The sequence below is a fragment of the Limanda limanda genome, chromosome 9 (genome assembly GCF_963576545.1).
Source record: "Limanda limanda chromosome 9, fLimLim1.1, whole genome shotgun sequence".
NCBI classification, from domain to species: Eukaryota; Metazoa; Chordata; class Actinopteri; order Pleuronectiformes; family Pleuronectidae; genus Limanda; species Limanda limanda.
Window position 1 is genome coordinate 20,579,546 of NC_083644.1, and position 16,315 is coordinate 20,595,860.

Sequence of the window (16,315 nt, forward strand, 5' to 3'; positions counted from 1 at the left end):
CAAGTATTTGCATCGACAGGCTTATCTGGAATCTAAGTATGAGTCTGATCCAGAGGCTAATGGCCACTGACGACATCGGTAAAATATTTATTCAAACAGACTCTCCCAGAGAGAGCATGTGAAAGTGCGTTTCTCTCCCATCTGTATTCAAGAGCGTGGACTTTTATTTTGAGAGCATTATATCTTTTTTATTTCTCATGCTTTCCATCAAAACCCAGTCCGCTCTCTCTCAAATAGCCACCAGTCACGTGCAAATGTGTTTGTCTGCACTCAGATATAATGTTGCTGCATGCCTAAATGTCGATTGTTTCAGTTTCAGTCCCCTCTCCTCATGCTCGGGCTGCTTCTGTGCACTTGAAAAGCGTCTGCTCTCAGATTTCAGAGGGATTTTTGTTAAATGATCCAGTCAAAATTTCAGGTTCAATAAAATGTCAGGTATGAAGGTGACCAATGACAGTTTTTAGCAGGAGTAGTGCAAATTTGCATGTGAGTAGGAGGCTGATGAGAGCAAGGGTAGGGCCCTGAGGGAAAGACTTACAAAACCTCAACATGAAATGAAGAAATGTTGCTCTCAGAATGAAAGACCACACTCTTCACTAAAGATTGGAAAGAAACTGCATTAAATCCCAGTGTCCATGTCTGGACTGCAGATAATGTCAATGTGTAACCAGAAATGAAAATGGGAGCTGTAGAGAAATGATTATTACATTACTCAAATTTGATACACGACACCAAAGAAGGAAAGTTAATTACTATTTTCAGCCTGGTCTTTTGTGATTAGTTTCTTATCATGCATGTTGGTTTATAATGTAATCAAGCCTTATTGTTATCAAGTATTTTTTGAGGGAGCACACAAAAAGGTCAGGTACTACAAAGTGTACAAATACAATGTCTGACAGCAGAAAGTAAGAACATTTATAATTATTATGAGTGTGTATGAAACAATGTTAAATTGGATGATTGAAAGCCACCCAGCAGGCTATTGACTACAGTAAGCAGTGTAAACTTCTCATGCACGCACACACACACGTCTAAAGCCCCTGCCACACAATGACTAAGAGAGCCGCTCCCTAGAGGTTAACTAAAGAATTGCATTGGCTAAACCAAGAGACAGAAGTGAGTAAATCCCATTTATCATTTAGCAGAGAGGAGGAGAGAGCTTCACCCTGCACACCTTATGATGCTAATTTCTATCTGCAGGAGCCCTGGCCTAGCAATCTACACGTAATCAAATCAAGAGAGAGCAGAGATCTGTAAATGAATGAATGAGCACAACAAAAGCAAAAGGACAAAAGGCATACACCTACTGTGTGTATATGTATGCATTGTGTGAATTCTCCTAAAGCAAGTCCCAGAGGGGCCATTTCTCAATATTTTTACTCTAAGTCTCGGAGTCTCTTGTGATTCTGACGTGCAACTTGAGTCAGAGCAAATGAGAGAGCATCAAACAAAGAGAGGATTAGTCTGGGTGCTATAGGAGTGAGGTCTAGAGGAACAAAGAGGACAGAGAAGTTGAAAGATAGAGCATAATTGGCCTGGTGACTGCTCTGCTGCACTCCAAGGGGCTGAGAAGTCTAGAGGACAGAGCTCTTACAAAGGGAAAACCTAAAGGGAGGGTGCGTAGGTCAGTGTGTGCATGTGTGTGTGTGTGTGTGTGTGTGTGTGTGTGTGTGTGTGTGTGTGTGTGTGTGAGGGAGAAAGAGACAGAGGAGAGAGGAGCGGATTGGTACACTGAGGTCAAGGATGCTCCTGGCGACTTCAGAGGCCAGAGGGATATCAAGAGAGACCGGCAGTCAGGCCATAAAGACAACGTAGAAATAAAAGAACTGGCAGACAACAAACATACAGTGACCGGGATGATGACCACAGTGAGGAAGGTGAGAGAAAAGACAGGCGGCTCGGTCAGAGACTGAGCAGGACTGCACCACTGCACAACAACAATGTCAAATGAGCATCAGCTTACAGAGATCAATGGACCAACCAGATACCTACCAGCCAACCATACTGCCACCTGCCCTTCTATTGGACCACTGTACCATCTGCAGCGTGATGTCACTGACGTCCAGGAGGAAATTAAGTGTGCCTCTGTGGTTTTGTCGTGATTGATGTTAAGTGGACTGTTTTGCATGGTGTGATTAGAAACTAGCTGGTGTTCAAACTCACAGGTTGTCTTCATCAAAGAGCAAAGCTTATCAAGGTCAAAGCTTGAGGGACGAATCTGCAGTCCCTTTCCATATGGGGCTGTAACATCATGAAGACCAAAACTAATGGAGAATTCATGCTAAAGTTGTGCAAGCAAATGCAATTTATTTATTTTATCTATGCATTGCTTTTTTCCAAAAGTCCAGAAAATGACTGATGAACACATGATTAAAAATACCTGGTAAATACTGTACAAAAATAAAAAAAACGAAATGTAATATGGGCTCTGCCACTGCCTGGGCAGCACGCCAGCTGATTTTATTGGCTGCCATCAAGCAGGCAAACTAACTGAGACACATGTTGTATTGTGCTGAGGCTGTGAGCTGTGTCCAGCAGGGTTGTGTGTGTTAAAAAGTAATGTGATAAATCTGTGTGTCACATTCAATGACATAACAACACAATTAATATTACTTAACAGTTATATGTCAGGATGACCTAGTTACTGCAGACCCAGGACTGGGCTGGCGGTGGTCAATGACGTCCTTGCAAAATGTTTTTTGAGCAAAATTAAATTAAATACACGAGAATGTATTGTTAGTATGGTTCTGGTGCCCATTGACAATTTAATTTGAGTGAACCACTCTCAGTAACATTGTGTCTTTTGTTACAAATAAGCAAAAACCCCAAATTCAAGAAACAATCCATAGAGAAAATTATTATAAATAAGATTAGTGACACAAATCTCACTTGGGCCTTTTTAGATCATAGTGCTCCTTCGTCCCGATCATATGATGAAAGCAGTTAAAAAAAAACATTCACCAAAGATGCTACACTACAGCCACGAACCTATTTTTACATTTCAATTCAACTTCTATATCATTATGTATACATGCAATATATAATGAGCAAAGTGCATGCACAGTTGGCGATTTATGTACCAGGGATGAGGTAGAAGAAAGGCTTTATATGATAGACTCCCACACACTAGTGATAATACTGTAGAGCTGATATAAAGTACATGCTGCATCTTGGGTCCATTTATGGTTTGACATGTCTGTGGTTGTAAAACTGAGATGCTGCTGTATAGGTTATTTTGACTGATAGATTAATAGAACACATATAAACACACCCAACTAAATGAATATCAGCATAACTGACCACATTATTTTTTCCTCCGCCAAAGAAGATAAGATTTCACCTGCGTTTGTTTGTTAGTAGAATTACACAAAAATTACAAGACTGACGATGGCAAAAACTTGGTGGAATGATGCAGCATAGTTCAGGCTAGAATACATTCAATTTTGGTGCGGATTCTTTTCACTGTCATTAACTCTGAGAAATGGGGTTTTTCAATATTTTTCCAGTTATTTCTCAGAGAACAATTCACAGATCTTGATTAAAAACAACATTTTTAGAGGACTGATATTTATCAGTGTGTGCAACTTGGTGCAGATCCAAATAAAAATCTGGATCTAGTGAAATTTAAATGTGGTTGAAGAATACACTCTACCGAGTGCCATTTTTGTATTAGGATTACAGTAATTAACAGTGACCGTCTTAGATAGAGCCATTGATGAAAAGTTTATAATGAAGTCCAGAACAAATAGTAAGTAACTAAAACCATGAACACTGTCCAAGAAGTTGATGAAGAATAAAGACAACCGTGAGAATAACATGACACCTGCTGGTGAGTCTATGTATCACCGCATTGCCCTTTTTGAAAAAATCAATATGCTCTGTACCCCTCTAGTCAAATATCAAATGAAACTGTTAAAAAGGTTTTTTCATGTCAAATGCAAGTTGTTACAAACACAGCTCTTCATGATACATGATGTGTGTGTGGTGTAAGGGAGCTCGTACCTTGTGACTACTTTTGGGGTGCAGCTTGGACTGCGGCCCATACACTCCAGGGCAGCACAGTAGGATCCCAGGTTTGGCTTAAGACCAGCCTCCTCTAACAGAATAAATATGCGACCGATCTGATGTAATAAGCACTACAAATACAGAGACACAGACGAGCACACACACAGAAGGGCCATTAAACTTCAGTTCAGTTTATACAATGTTTACTTCATCAATTTTCCCTGAAGTCATACATTTCCTTAGACTACACTAACAAATGCTTGACACAGAAACAATCTCAATAATGTAGAGAATTCAGGGTTTCACTTCCACTCCATGTTTAGAAACAACCTAACGTTTAGCAGAGGTGTGACCATACAGCTTTTAAAAATAGGTATAACTAATAATGAAGAATGAATTTCATTGAGACGCTTCAGTTTCAGAGTTGTATTATCATGGATTCTAGTTTAGTAAACGGCATATTTAATCAAACAGAGCCATTCATGTTATTTTGGTCCTGCTATGACAAGTCAAAACATCTGCTCTGAAAAAAGTGTTTAGACTGGATAGTAACCACATGAACATTTATGACCTCACGAAAAAAGTGTAGCGGTCAAAGGTAAAATATGAATGTTAAGTGAATGATTGTATTGTAACTTAAAAAGTGAGACCCTCTCCTGATTATTAACAGGCTGTCGACGGATTTCTTTGAAAGGTCTGAGTACGCGTTTTTTAAGGAGAATCCAAAGGGTGTGACTTTGGTCCCAGCACAACACAGACTCCAACACAACTTTCACGTGAGCACAAAACAGTTTAATAATGAAGCCCTTCTGGTCAAACAGGAATGGGAAAGATGTCAGTGGAAACACATCAGGGTGGTTCATGTAGGGCGCTTCTTTTGGTCTTGGGGATAAAAACTGGCATATCAATAGTCCATAGTGTCAAATGTGGTTTATAGTCAAACTACTGTATCATAACTAGAGCCCGACAGCTCTGGATTTTGGTGGCCGATATCAGTGTGAGTGTCGTGGTGTTTCCCGTTTTATTTTGTAGTTCTGATGTTCCCTCACAGGTTTCGGTTCAATTTACTTCCTCCCTTTGTGTGTTTCGCTCCATTTTTAATAAGTTTCAACTGTTTGTCCTGTGCCATCTGTCTCTAGCTTGTCATTAGTTCAGTTTGTATGTAACTCAACTCCTCAGTTCTGTCAACTCCTCTGTTTTTTCTCTACCTGTTTTATCTCGGTCTGTTTCGATTTCCTGCCTTGTTTACCCTGAGCAGTTGGAGTTCGCCTGTTTGTTTCCTACGGGGCCTGCCCCTTATTTTATTCAGTGAATTCTGTTTTTTCATTTGGATCTGTCTCGCTTCAGAAATTTGGGTCTACCAGCCCTTCACATTGTGACAGTGAGGCTAATATCAACATATCGGGTAGGGCTCGAATCATAAAATTGTAACTTTACTTGGCTCTTCTATGAGCATGATCACCCACCTCTCCTTTGCATACTGGTGAGTGGATAATCAGTGAATTTTCATTTTTCTGTGAACTATTCCCATTAAGCCTTTATTTTGAGTTACAAATGATTAAACCTCCTTATTCTGTCTAAAATACATAAAAAGCTCAAATTAAATGTAAAACGGTTTAAGTTTTCTTGAACACTTTTGGACTCACCTTCTTAGCCCACACCCTCATCAGGATGTTGTAAATATCCGTGTTCATAAGTTTCCGTCGACGTATGACTCTGTGCTGGCTGAGCAGGAAATGGCTTGCTCTCTCAATGTCCCCCGCAAACACACAAGCCTCCAGGTAGGAGCGGATGCTCATCTGCATGTCCCCACTTGCACGCTCTTCACTGTCCACCGTCTCTGGAACACGACAGGACGTCCACATGTTCGCCTGTTGACTGGGCCTCCTCTCCAACTTTTCCACCTCAGCTAGCTCCATAGCTTTGCTGTGAGCATCATTATCAGTCAGATTTTGCTCCTTTTCCCCATGATGCTGATTTTGAGAGTCCTTCCACTTCCCCTTAGAAACATTATGTGCTGTGGATGCAGTGGAAGCAGCTTTCGAATAAACTACAGCATGACTTTTATCTGATAATTTTGTGCCTCCTCTGTCTGTCTTAATCGCAGGTTTGGTCTTTTTAGCTGCTGTAGATATAGTTTTATGTGATGTGCCCGGTAGGACCTGGGAGCTGCTTTTGCTCTTTTTTGATTTGGCGTTTTTCTCCAGAGCTAACTTTTCAATCCAGCGACTTTGCTGAGGTTTAGAAGTTCCTTTAGCTCCTGATTGAAGAATGACAATCTTCTCCTTAGACGTGCTTTTGGGACCCCTACTAGAGGAAGCCCCTCTTCCAGAAGAGCCGGCTTTAACAACTTGCACCTCAGCATGTTGGATGTTGAGAGCAATGTCGGTCTGGAGTTGCTGAATCCTGGCGTCAAGCACTGAGATGGAGAAACAATGAAAAGATTTAATGTGAGTAAATTGCATGACCCGCTGTTTTCAGAGCAATGCACTGAAATACAGATAGCAGTGCAACACAGATAATATCTCACATAGCACAAAAGACATCTAAAACATATAGGAACCAAATGAGGAACACCAAAGACAAGTGAACTGCTCAAGTCTCAGACAATAATTAAAGTAAAGTAACAGCATATTAGATAAATAACAAACAATAACAATTGGCAGCATTTAGAAAGAAAATCTGTCAAAGAATTCGTTCCGTACCGTCAAACAGCTGAGACTGTTCCAACACGCGCTTTTTTGCAGCTTCTGTCTTTGGGATAACAAAAGACACATTTCTTCTCTGAAGCTGGAGAGGTGTCTCTGAAAGAAAAAAATCAAAACAGCTGTTTACACCTAGAGCTTACAAGAATATGTCTGAATAACACGCTGCGTACTTATACTTTCATATCCTAACGTAATACAATAGGATTAAAAGGTTTAGACTCCTAATGCAAACTGTATCACTATCGTACCTCTGATTGTAATGATGCACAACTTATAATAATACTAAGGGTATTCTGTTTGTAGCTTGCTGTTCAAAAAAAATAACAAGGTTAGATTGGATTCCATGAAGTCCCCCTTGTAGGACATACACATTTTGGAAGAGGACAGGATATCAACAGCACAACGCATCAACCCAAAGCCCACACATCGATAAATTGATGTACACATATGATAAGATAATTATAAAAGATAATGTAATAAGTTGTGGGAAATCTTGTATATCTATAAATTAAATTTATCTCTAAGCCTCCTGGATTGAAAATGTGGCTGCTGACGAGTTGAGGATAAATTGAACCTGGTTGGACAGAGTGGGAATATGCGCAGGTGAGAAGAGAGCTACATTGGTCCAGGTGTGATGATGATAATAATGCATGTTTGACTTTAGATGTTCGTCTTGGAGATATTGGTCATAACAGACATGGAGCTGTGTGACTAACTTGCTCAGCTCAGGAGTCTCCCACGAGAGGCCGCTGCTATAGTGAAGTAATGTAACCTATCGTCTGAAGTTAATACAGGGAACACATACAACTACATCACAGCCCTGAGAAGTTCACTCGCACTTTGTGGATATGAATAAATCAATAAGTGACACTTTAACTGTGGAGGTCAAGCACGAGCCTCCTCCAGCTCGACTCCCCTTCCTCTTCCCTGGTTCTGCTCGTTCTGACATGACACGAACTATTCAGAGGTTTAATTAACACGAAGACACTTTGACATGTAACACACGAGTCGGGGACATCCTGGGACTAACTGAGACACTGCTCAGAGGATCCTTCCGCTCACCTGAGATTCGTCTGACTGCGCCGCTTCTCAATGACGCACACAGCCGACAACAGTCCGCCGAATACCCGCGTAGTGCGCACTTCTCCAACAAACTGCGGCGACTGAGACTTTGAGCTAAGGCACAGACTCTGAGGACTGACATGTTGACATGGGATAACCGCGTTCTCCCTCAGCAGTGGGCAGCCATCTTGGATAAGACCAAGCCAATCGCGCGGCGAGCTACTGGCCGCGTCAGGCCTGGCGAGGAGATCACCGATAAATCGAGTGAGGCAAAGGTTTAAGGGGAAAGTTTAAGGTATTTAAAAAGTACGGTAGCGTATTAGGGTCAGACATAAAGAAGACATAAGAGGAATAGGATGTTTTTCCCTTTTCTATTTCGAGAATAAGGTAAAAAAAAAAAAAATACAAGAATAAAGTAAAAAATGTCAACAATAAACCATTCATCTACACGAGATATGTTGTATAAGCATAAGATATGTCATATTTGCTAATAATATTACTTAGTTTGATATATAAATTGGACGCCAATCTTGAAATTTCAAATTTATTCTAGACAGTTTGATTTTACTCTCAAATGCAAAAAAAACATAAAAATTTTAGATTTAGTTCTATTTTATTCTCAATAGTTCAACCTTCTTCATGTGATTTGAACTTTATTTTTGAAATGTAATTTAAAATGAGAAAAAAAACTTTCTCTTGGATATTGTTCTTAACCATGGCCATAATGTTATTTTAATAAGAGATCTACCACACAACCGCATATTTGAATCATTATGTTTATTATGGTATATTTATTAATGTATGTTATGTCTTTTCTAAATAACATAAAGGCAGAAGTGACAATTTTACATCACAGCAGTTTTAAATGATAGTGAAGTATGTTTGGCCTACAGGTGGCAGTCTTACCACATTTACCCAAGTAGCACTAGAGGTCAAACAGGAGGCAAAGCTGTAAATGATTGCGTCGAAATTATAGTTTTGCATCATATTCGTGTGTATTTACATGTAAAAAAAATGAATTTTTGTTTGAATAAATAAATGCTTCTTTCAGTGATCAAAAATTTGCTCATGCAACTTTAAGGTCCTTGGGGGTTTAGACAGAAACATTATGACTTAAATATAAAATTATATACAAAAGGAAAAAAAGAAAAGAATAGAAGAAAAAGACAAGTTGTAATAATTTAGTCCATCTAAAAATGTGTGAATGATAATGTGGATATTTAAGTGAAATGCAGAATATTTGTATGCATTCAGCCAAAAAACACAACAACTTTCTATATATGTGTGTAAATTATCTCAGGACTTAATGAGCATTCACAGTAGAAATTGTGTTCTTATTTAAATCTGTCATTATCTCTGAGTAAAAACTTTGCATATGAGGGAGGTAACGTTTGCGGTGAAATCTGAAGCTGCTTGTATACTCATGCAGCCTGCTCGCCTGCTGCCTGCACTGAACCACTTGTTCCAGCCTGTGCAAAAAGATGGTCTCCTGTCGACTTTTGAAGTCCCACCATCATACAGTTTAAATCAAGTGTGACTCAGCTCCAAATCGTTAGTAAAACTGAATTGATCTCATTCACGTCCTGGTTACTTTTTTGACCCCCCTGCAGTGTCAGCCTCCCCTTGTCATGCATCCATAAAGCATTCTTAAACACTTTAGCAGCCCCCTTTGTGTCTCGGCATGCTGGAGGTTAACACAAGCCCTACTTGACAGAGAGAGAGCGAGAGAGAGAGACAGACAGACAGAGAGGAAAGAGAGAGAGAGAAGGGGGGGGGGTTATGGAGGGAAATGAGGTCCAGGCAGTACATCTTTTCTCAGTGGAGGCAGTTGCTGAGAGCACAGCGGTGGGTGTCTGCTGCTGAGCTGTAGGTGAGGATCAGGAGGTGTTTGTTGCCACGGTTCACAAGCAGGGCCCCTTGACAGCCTCGTTTGATGTGGTTGGCCCCTGTCGGCGGCTGGCTCTTTGCACTGGTGTGACAGTCATTGCCGGGTGAGTGACTGTCAATGCCCCGGCCGACAAAAGAGGAGAAGACAGGCATTCATGGGGCCTGATAATGGCCAGGCAAGGACAAGGCTGCCATTCTCATACACTTTGATCATGTGGATTCTTTTGCACACCTTTGTAGGGGCTCCCTATTTGTTTAACAGTTGGAGAGAGGGCTGTTTTTGAAACTGCTTCACCTGGCCGAGGAAACTTGATGGAGATACTTCTCTGTGAGATGCCGGTGTTGCCGAATGCCTTTGGTGTGTGTGTGTGTGCGCGCCTGTGTGCATGTGTGCATGTGTGCATGCGTGCACACTCATTTTGTTACCTCTTTAAGACCTTTTCCAGTATAAACACTCCTTGTCAGGACCAGTAAAACTCATGGGGACCAAAATCTGGTCCTTGTGAGAAAAATCTTAATTTCTGAGTTCATGGTTAGGGTTAGCGGTAAGATTTGAATTGTGGTTAGGTTACGGTTATTTTTAGGCATGAATCGGTCATTGAGGGATACCGGGCAAAGTAGAAAGTTTCTTTTGTTGGTTATTTCTACACAAAACATAGTGATTCTTTTTGTATGTGTTTTAGATTCAGACAACATTTTGGCTTTTCTCTATTTACAGCTATCTGCATATGAATGCAGACAAATTAAATAGTTGATAGATGCATTTCGGTCAAGGTGTTCTGCCTCTTTTGCTCCTCACACGGCCTACAGGAAGCCAATCTAGAAATGGAAATCAGAAGTCTTCTGGGCCACAAATCTTGTCCCTCGCCTACAGAGATTAGTCTGTCCACAATAAATGGAAGTCTATGATTCTGTGTGTGTGTGTGTGTGTGTGTGTGTGTGTGTGTGTGTGTGTGTGTGTGTGTGTGTATGTGTGCATGCGAGCACACATTACATGGAATTAGTGACCTGTACTGTGAGGTAAAAGTTGCTTCTCATGGAGCTTTGCCACCTATTATGACATCTGAGTCAAAGAAGTCACATATGGGAACTTTATTAAACATATTTTGTTATTCACACTTTTGGGCTTAAAGTTAGAAACACATATTACAATTTTGTAAAATCTGCTGTTAACTCAAGAAGCATAAAAACAAACATCAGTTATAAAATAGGAGTCATCAGATTAAGCCCTATATGTCCATTATTGTCCATTAAGGATGGATCAGAATGGTGAGGTTTGCTATTATAGGCCTTTACTGGATGCTGTGACTCACACAGCTCTTCCTGGGTTTCCCCACACATGCATTTGAAGATGGTTTCAATTACTCAGTCAGTAAAAATGTCAAAAGATGTGTCATGCTGCTATTCTTCTAAGTACATCTTAATAGAATAATGTGAGAGCCTCTTGATGATGCTGTGTCATCTTGTTTCAGACAAGTTACTGTAGCTGAGGCTGCAAGTGCTTCTTTATTTGAATGAATGAGAAAAGTAAAGATTTTAAAAGTGTTTTTTCCCACATCATCACCACCACCATACTGATCCATCTGTGTGTGGGCCTCTGATCGATCAGATTATCAGGGCACAAATGTTTAATCGCAGCCACATTTTCCTATTTATCGGAGAATAATTCATACATTTTGAAAAAAAAGAAGATTTTATGAGTGCGTACAATATGTTGCAGATCAGAATAAAAATATGTATCTGGTGAATTTAAATGTGGTTTCATAAGGAGGCTGATGGTCCTTGGAGGTGTGCACTCTACTGAGTGTCATTCTAGTTTTTTATCAAACACTATCAGACAATTGGATCTCTGCGTGTTATCCTGTGAAGAACTGGGAGACTGCTTCTCTCAGAACTCTCCACGGCATTAGATAGATGACCCAGTTATCATACAGCCACTCACAATAGACAATGGTCACAAAGCAGGATATGCAAAGGGCCGCGTCTGAGCTGCGGTGGCCTGGTCAGTTCCTCTCACCACCTCCGGATGTTTGTCAGCCAACCACAGCTCAAAAAGTATCGGGCACACCTGCGTTGATTCTGAACCAACAACACACACAGGGCTGGACCCACTGAAAGCACAAGTTGCATAATAACTGAAATTATAAGAATTTACTGGCCATGAATAAAATCGACGGGAGAATTTCCACATGTGAGTGTTGTAACTCTCAGCATCGACAGTCAAGAGAAAGTAGATTGTCATGTATCTGGAAACAGTTTTATCTAAAACACAAGGAAAGCAAATACCCTTCCAGCAGTGATTTGCCAATTGGCAGAATGTCAGTGCACGTAAAAAGCACTGGGTCAAGGGTGAGTTGCTAAAACACAACTACAAGAGTGGGGGAGAGAAAGAGGGAGACATGGACTTAGCAGGCAGGCGAAACAATTAATAATAGGGAGCTATTACTGAGGGATTGTCAGTGCTAGGAGGGAGGTCAGGTTTCAGACTCTTTTGAAGACTTTGATGGTACAAAACAGGCCTCATTATAGAGATATTATCTCTATTCATACACTTACAGAGCCGCTTGGATCCCTGCTGGGAAAGATTAGGTTCCTCCACTTGAGAACATCCTTCTTGGGTGCCTGGCTCACAGAGTGGAGTTCTCAGCTCAGGGCACACCCACACAGCACGACTCAACTCCACTCAGCTCAGCCTCAAAAGTTCCCTGTACCTGCGTCTGGTCCAAGAAATGATGCAGTGGATTACACACTTGTAAACTCTAAATGATTTTTACAATTATAACCAGCATTAGTTTTGCTGGATATCTACTAAATCCTCAACATGGGTTATGACCTTGAAATCATCCACGTTACTGTAGTTGTCCACATCAAAGATGCTCACTGTAAAACACAGAGACAGTGCACGTTCAGACTTTTAACAAAGAATTACTTTATGCTTGTTTCTGCTCTGGCACTGAGCTCAGAGCCCAAACATTTGCTTGCAGGACACCACAAAGCAATCTACTGCCCCATCTGACGTTCACACGAGGCCCGAGCTTTTCCGTTGACCTCGGGGGGCCACTCTGATTTTTGAGGAGTTCTGCAGCACATAGAGTGATTGTATTATTTTAATTACAGGCAATTCAGCAAAGGAAGGACAACTAGAACTTCCTGTGGTTCTCATACTCTTCATCTTTGTCTGTTTGCATGTTTCCTTTTTATTTTATCTTGCAGAAGAGAAATAGGGCCACATATACTACTCAGTAGATAAGAACATAATTTAAACTACACATATGGAATTTTTTCATAATATATAACATGTATATATTTATATATATATATATTTACACAAGATATTGTGTACTTTTACAATGGCAACCTACAACATAAAAGTGTTCAGTAGGCATAGTCTTGATTTTATGATGTTAACTTAAAAGTATTCCGAATATAGTTAAAGGCAGATACATAACAGTAAACGTAGTTACAATGTGTACAGTACAATATAGCTTTGCATTGAATGACATACAATTTTGTATGAAATATTATATACAAATCTAAGAATACACTAACACATAGGCCGAATTCATGATAGACCATTGAAAATGTGAACTTTACTGTACCTTCCACGAAAAAGCACAATGTTCAGATTTTATTAATTTTAAATTGCTATTACAATTATTATTAGCAACAACTTTATTCAAACATTTTCCGACGTAAGGGCATTGGCATCTCTGCTCTGAGCACAGTGGGAAAATAAATGGTTAAAGGGGTTGGACAGTTTATAACTGACATATGGAATCTGTTGGGACGTTTAGCTGGAAGTTTAATCTAATTATCAAGCATGTGCAACACAATAATCTGCCTCTATCTGCAGAGGGAATTAAAGGGAGTATCACCTTTTAATGATGTTAACTTTGTACACTTCAAATATATTTCGTAGGTTAAACTACGTAGAACTTACTGAGTAGTAAATAAAAAGCTATTTACAGGTTTGTTTATCATAAAGCAACTGACTTAGACACCAACAACACAACTTATGTCCATCAGGTGGTGATCCAGGACATTTTCTGGTGGTTGGCAACTTGTAATTTTTATCATCTCTATGTTTTGAAGACTCCGCCAACTCCCCAACCCGGTCCCCTCGACACAGATACGCTCCCTGTTTCTTTTCTTTGTTACCCTGTGTGACTTTGAAGGACAGAAACTGGGGAGAAAAGATGAGTAAAGAACCGGAAAACACATAAAGCCTGCGGATGTTAACAGACACGGCAGTGTGGTTTAATTGAGGGTGAAAGCCTGTGATTTTTACGAAGGGCCCATTTACATCTATGCTGAAAGTTGCTTTGATGAGGAGCCTGGCTGGGACCGAGAACCAGAGCATAGGTAGACAGGAATGGCTCGGGGGAGTTGGGGGTCGTAGCACAGAGTTTGGAGTAAGATGTTACTGGATTCTCTCCAGTAGACTTTTTTTCTTGTTTGTGAGGGTTGTGAAGTTTAAATAGGGGTTAGGGGGACAGCAAGTCTCTGGGAAAGTAAATTAGCAAAATAGTGTGAAGTGACTGTCACCGTCTCGGAACACATACTCAACTCAGACACACTTAGTGCAGAATAGAATAGAATAGAAATTGTAATGTACGACATTTATAGTACCACTCAATTCATGAAAAGGAAATCAAACAAGATCTAACATTTTTCGTACCGTGGTAAAAATTGCATAAGAATATCAAAAACTTCTAACAAATCTGGTCTCAGGGAGTTAACTATAACTGAAGCAAGGACTCTTGTAAAGCAGGGACAACGCTAACCAGGCAGCATCATTTCAGAATGTCTGACTCTTTCATCTTTGTTTCACTGTTTCAATCTCCCTTTATATTTCGATAAGCTTCAACATATTTAGAGAAAAAAGGTACATGTTAGTTTTCATCACAGGTTTTAAATATACAAATTTGAAGGAATAGTTTGTCATAGTGGAAAACACAGCTATTATTCTTTTCTTCACGGTTCTGCAGCATAGACCGTACATAAAGATAGATGAAATAACAGCAGGCCAAAAGAGAGGTCAAAGGGTCTTAATCCCCAACAGGTGTCTGGTTGCAGCATAGGCCATGAAACCTGCCTCCTCCTTGTTAGTGGATGGGACTTGGGCCAAACTGAAAAAGTAAAACAATAAATCAATTTGACTCAAAGATGGTTTCTGTCATTTTCGGTAGTTCTTATCACACTGATATATATTCAAGTGTCATTTGAAACATAACAATCAACAGCTGAAACAGAGCCACGATTGGTCGTGATTGTTTTTTGTCAATAGGACTTTGCTACTATGGCTCCTCCTCCTGATCCCTACTGTGCCGACTCTGGCTCCAAAGGGTATTCCATTTTATTTAACGTTTTCGGACAGAGAAGTAGCTGTTTTGTCTTATTTAAAATCGTAATGCTAACCTAGGATAACTGACTGTATAACAAAAAATGTTTTCCTAATGTCAAAAAATCAATAAAGTTCTTATCCACTCAGATAGTGTATAAAATGTCTTTGTTCTTCTTTTGCTTTACATTGATTTTTAAAGTTATACCATTAAATAAAGAGTCACCACTGATATCTGAACTCCTCGGGCTGAGCTTGATGCCTTGTCCTAATCAGGCTCATTTCACAGCCTGTAAAAAAACAGACAAGAGTGTTGGAAGTCACAAAAAAGGTGTTCTTCATTTCCGTCCTGCCCTTCCAAAATTAAATGACAAAGATCAGAGAAGGTGTTTCATTGAAATATTAACGCAGGTGATCAGAGGGTCTCTCAGGCTTCATCTGGACTAACTCCGCCGACACTCCCGCAACCTGCTCTGCGTTTCCGACCACTTGATGATTCAAACCAGCGGCCATTAAAAAATAAGTAAAAGCCTCCCTTAATTTGCCCCATGTGGCCAGAGTGAGAGACGAAAAGAGAGTGAAGGTGTCAAAAAAAAAAGGACGGCCTCCGAGCTTGGTCAGTGGACAGTAATGGAGCGGATTTGAATGAGTTGCACAATGCTTCACCGTGCACATGAAGGGGGTGGGTGGGTGGGGGGGGGGGTGGGGGGGTGACAGCAGAGGTCACGGGATTGGAAGGGGAAGGGGATGTAAGTCTTTACAGGTGTCTGTGAAAAAACGGATAATAAAACCCCCAGGTAGGAATAATAATTTACTTGTTTTTTTGTTTTGTTTTCACAGAACAAACTTTTCAGAGTGAGAATGGAACAGGGACCGGTGCTCGTCGCAGACTTTCCAGTTTGCTTGAAATGGTTATGAATGAGTGAGGTGGCCCCACCCCACAACCCCCCCCCCTCCCCTCTCCTTTTCAACACTCGAGATGCCGGCCCTGCCCAGGATAAAATGCAGGACGACTCAGCCGGTGCCTCCACACTGGAGAGGACTGGCCGACTGACTGCACACAGCAGAGCGCGAGGCCATTAACTTACTGCTTCGCTGCCCCGTGCTGGCTGACACACACTCGCTGACTGCCACTCAATCTGACACATACAAACACACTCTCACTGCCTCTCTCTCTCTCTCTCTGTCGCAAACACACACACACACACACACACACACACACACACACACACACACACACACACACACACACACACACACACACACACACACACACACACACACACACACACACACACACACACACACACAC

General features: G+C 40.7%; 1 protein-coding gene across 1 annotated transcript in view; it reads right to left on the minus strand.

The window, feature by feature from the left end:
* The window catches only part of polrmt (polymerase (RNA) mitochondrial (DNA directed)), a 44,015-nt gene extending 36,084 nt beyond the window's left edge, over positions 1 to 7,931 (minus strand). The window contains exons 1-4 of the mRNA XM_061078001.1: positions 7,776 to 7,931; positions 6,711 to 6,809; positions 5,652 to 6,424; positions 4,003 to 4,136 (exon numbers count right to left, since the gene is read on the minus strand). Coding sequence (XP_060933984.1) covers positions 4,003 to 4,136; positions 5,652 to 6,424; positions 6,711 to 6,809; positions 7,776 to 7,917 — 1,148 coding nt within the window. The 5' untranslated portion in view covers positions 7,918 to 7,931. The remainder of the gene's footprint in view (positions 1 to 4,002; positions 4,137 to 5,651; positions 6,425 to 6,710; positions 6,810 to 7,775) is intronic.
* Positions 7,932 to 16,315: the final 8,384 nt, after the last annotated feature.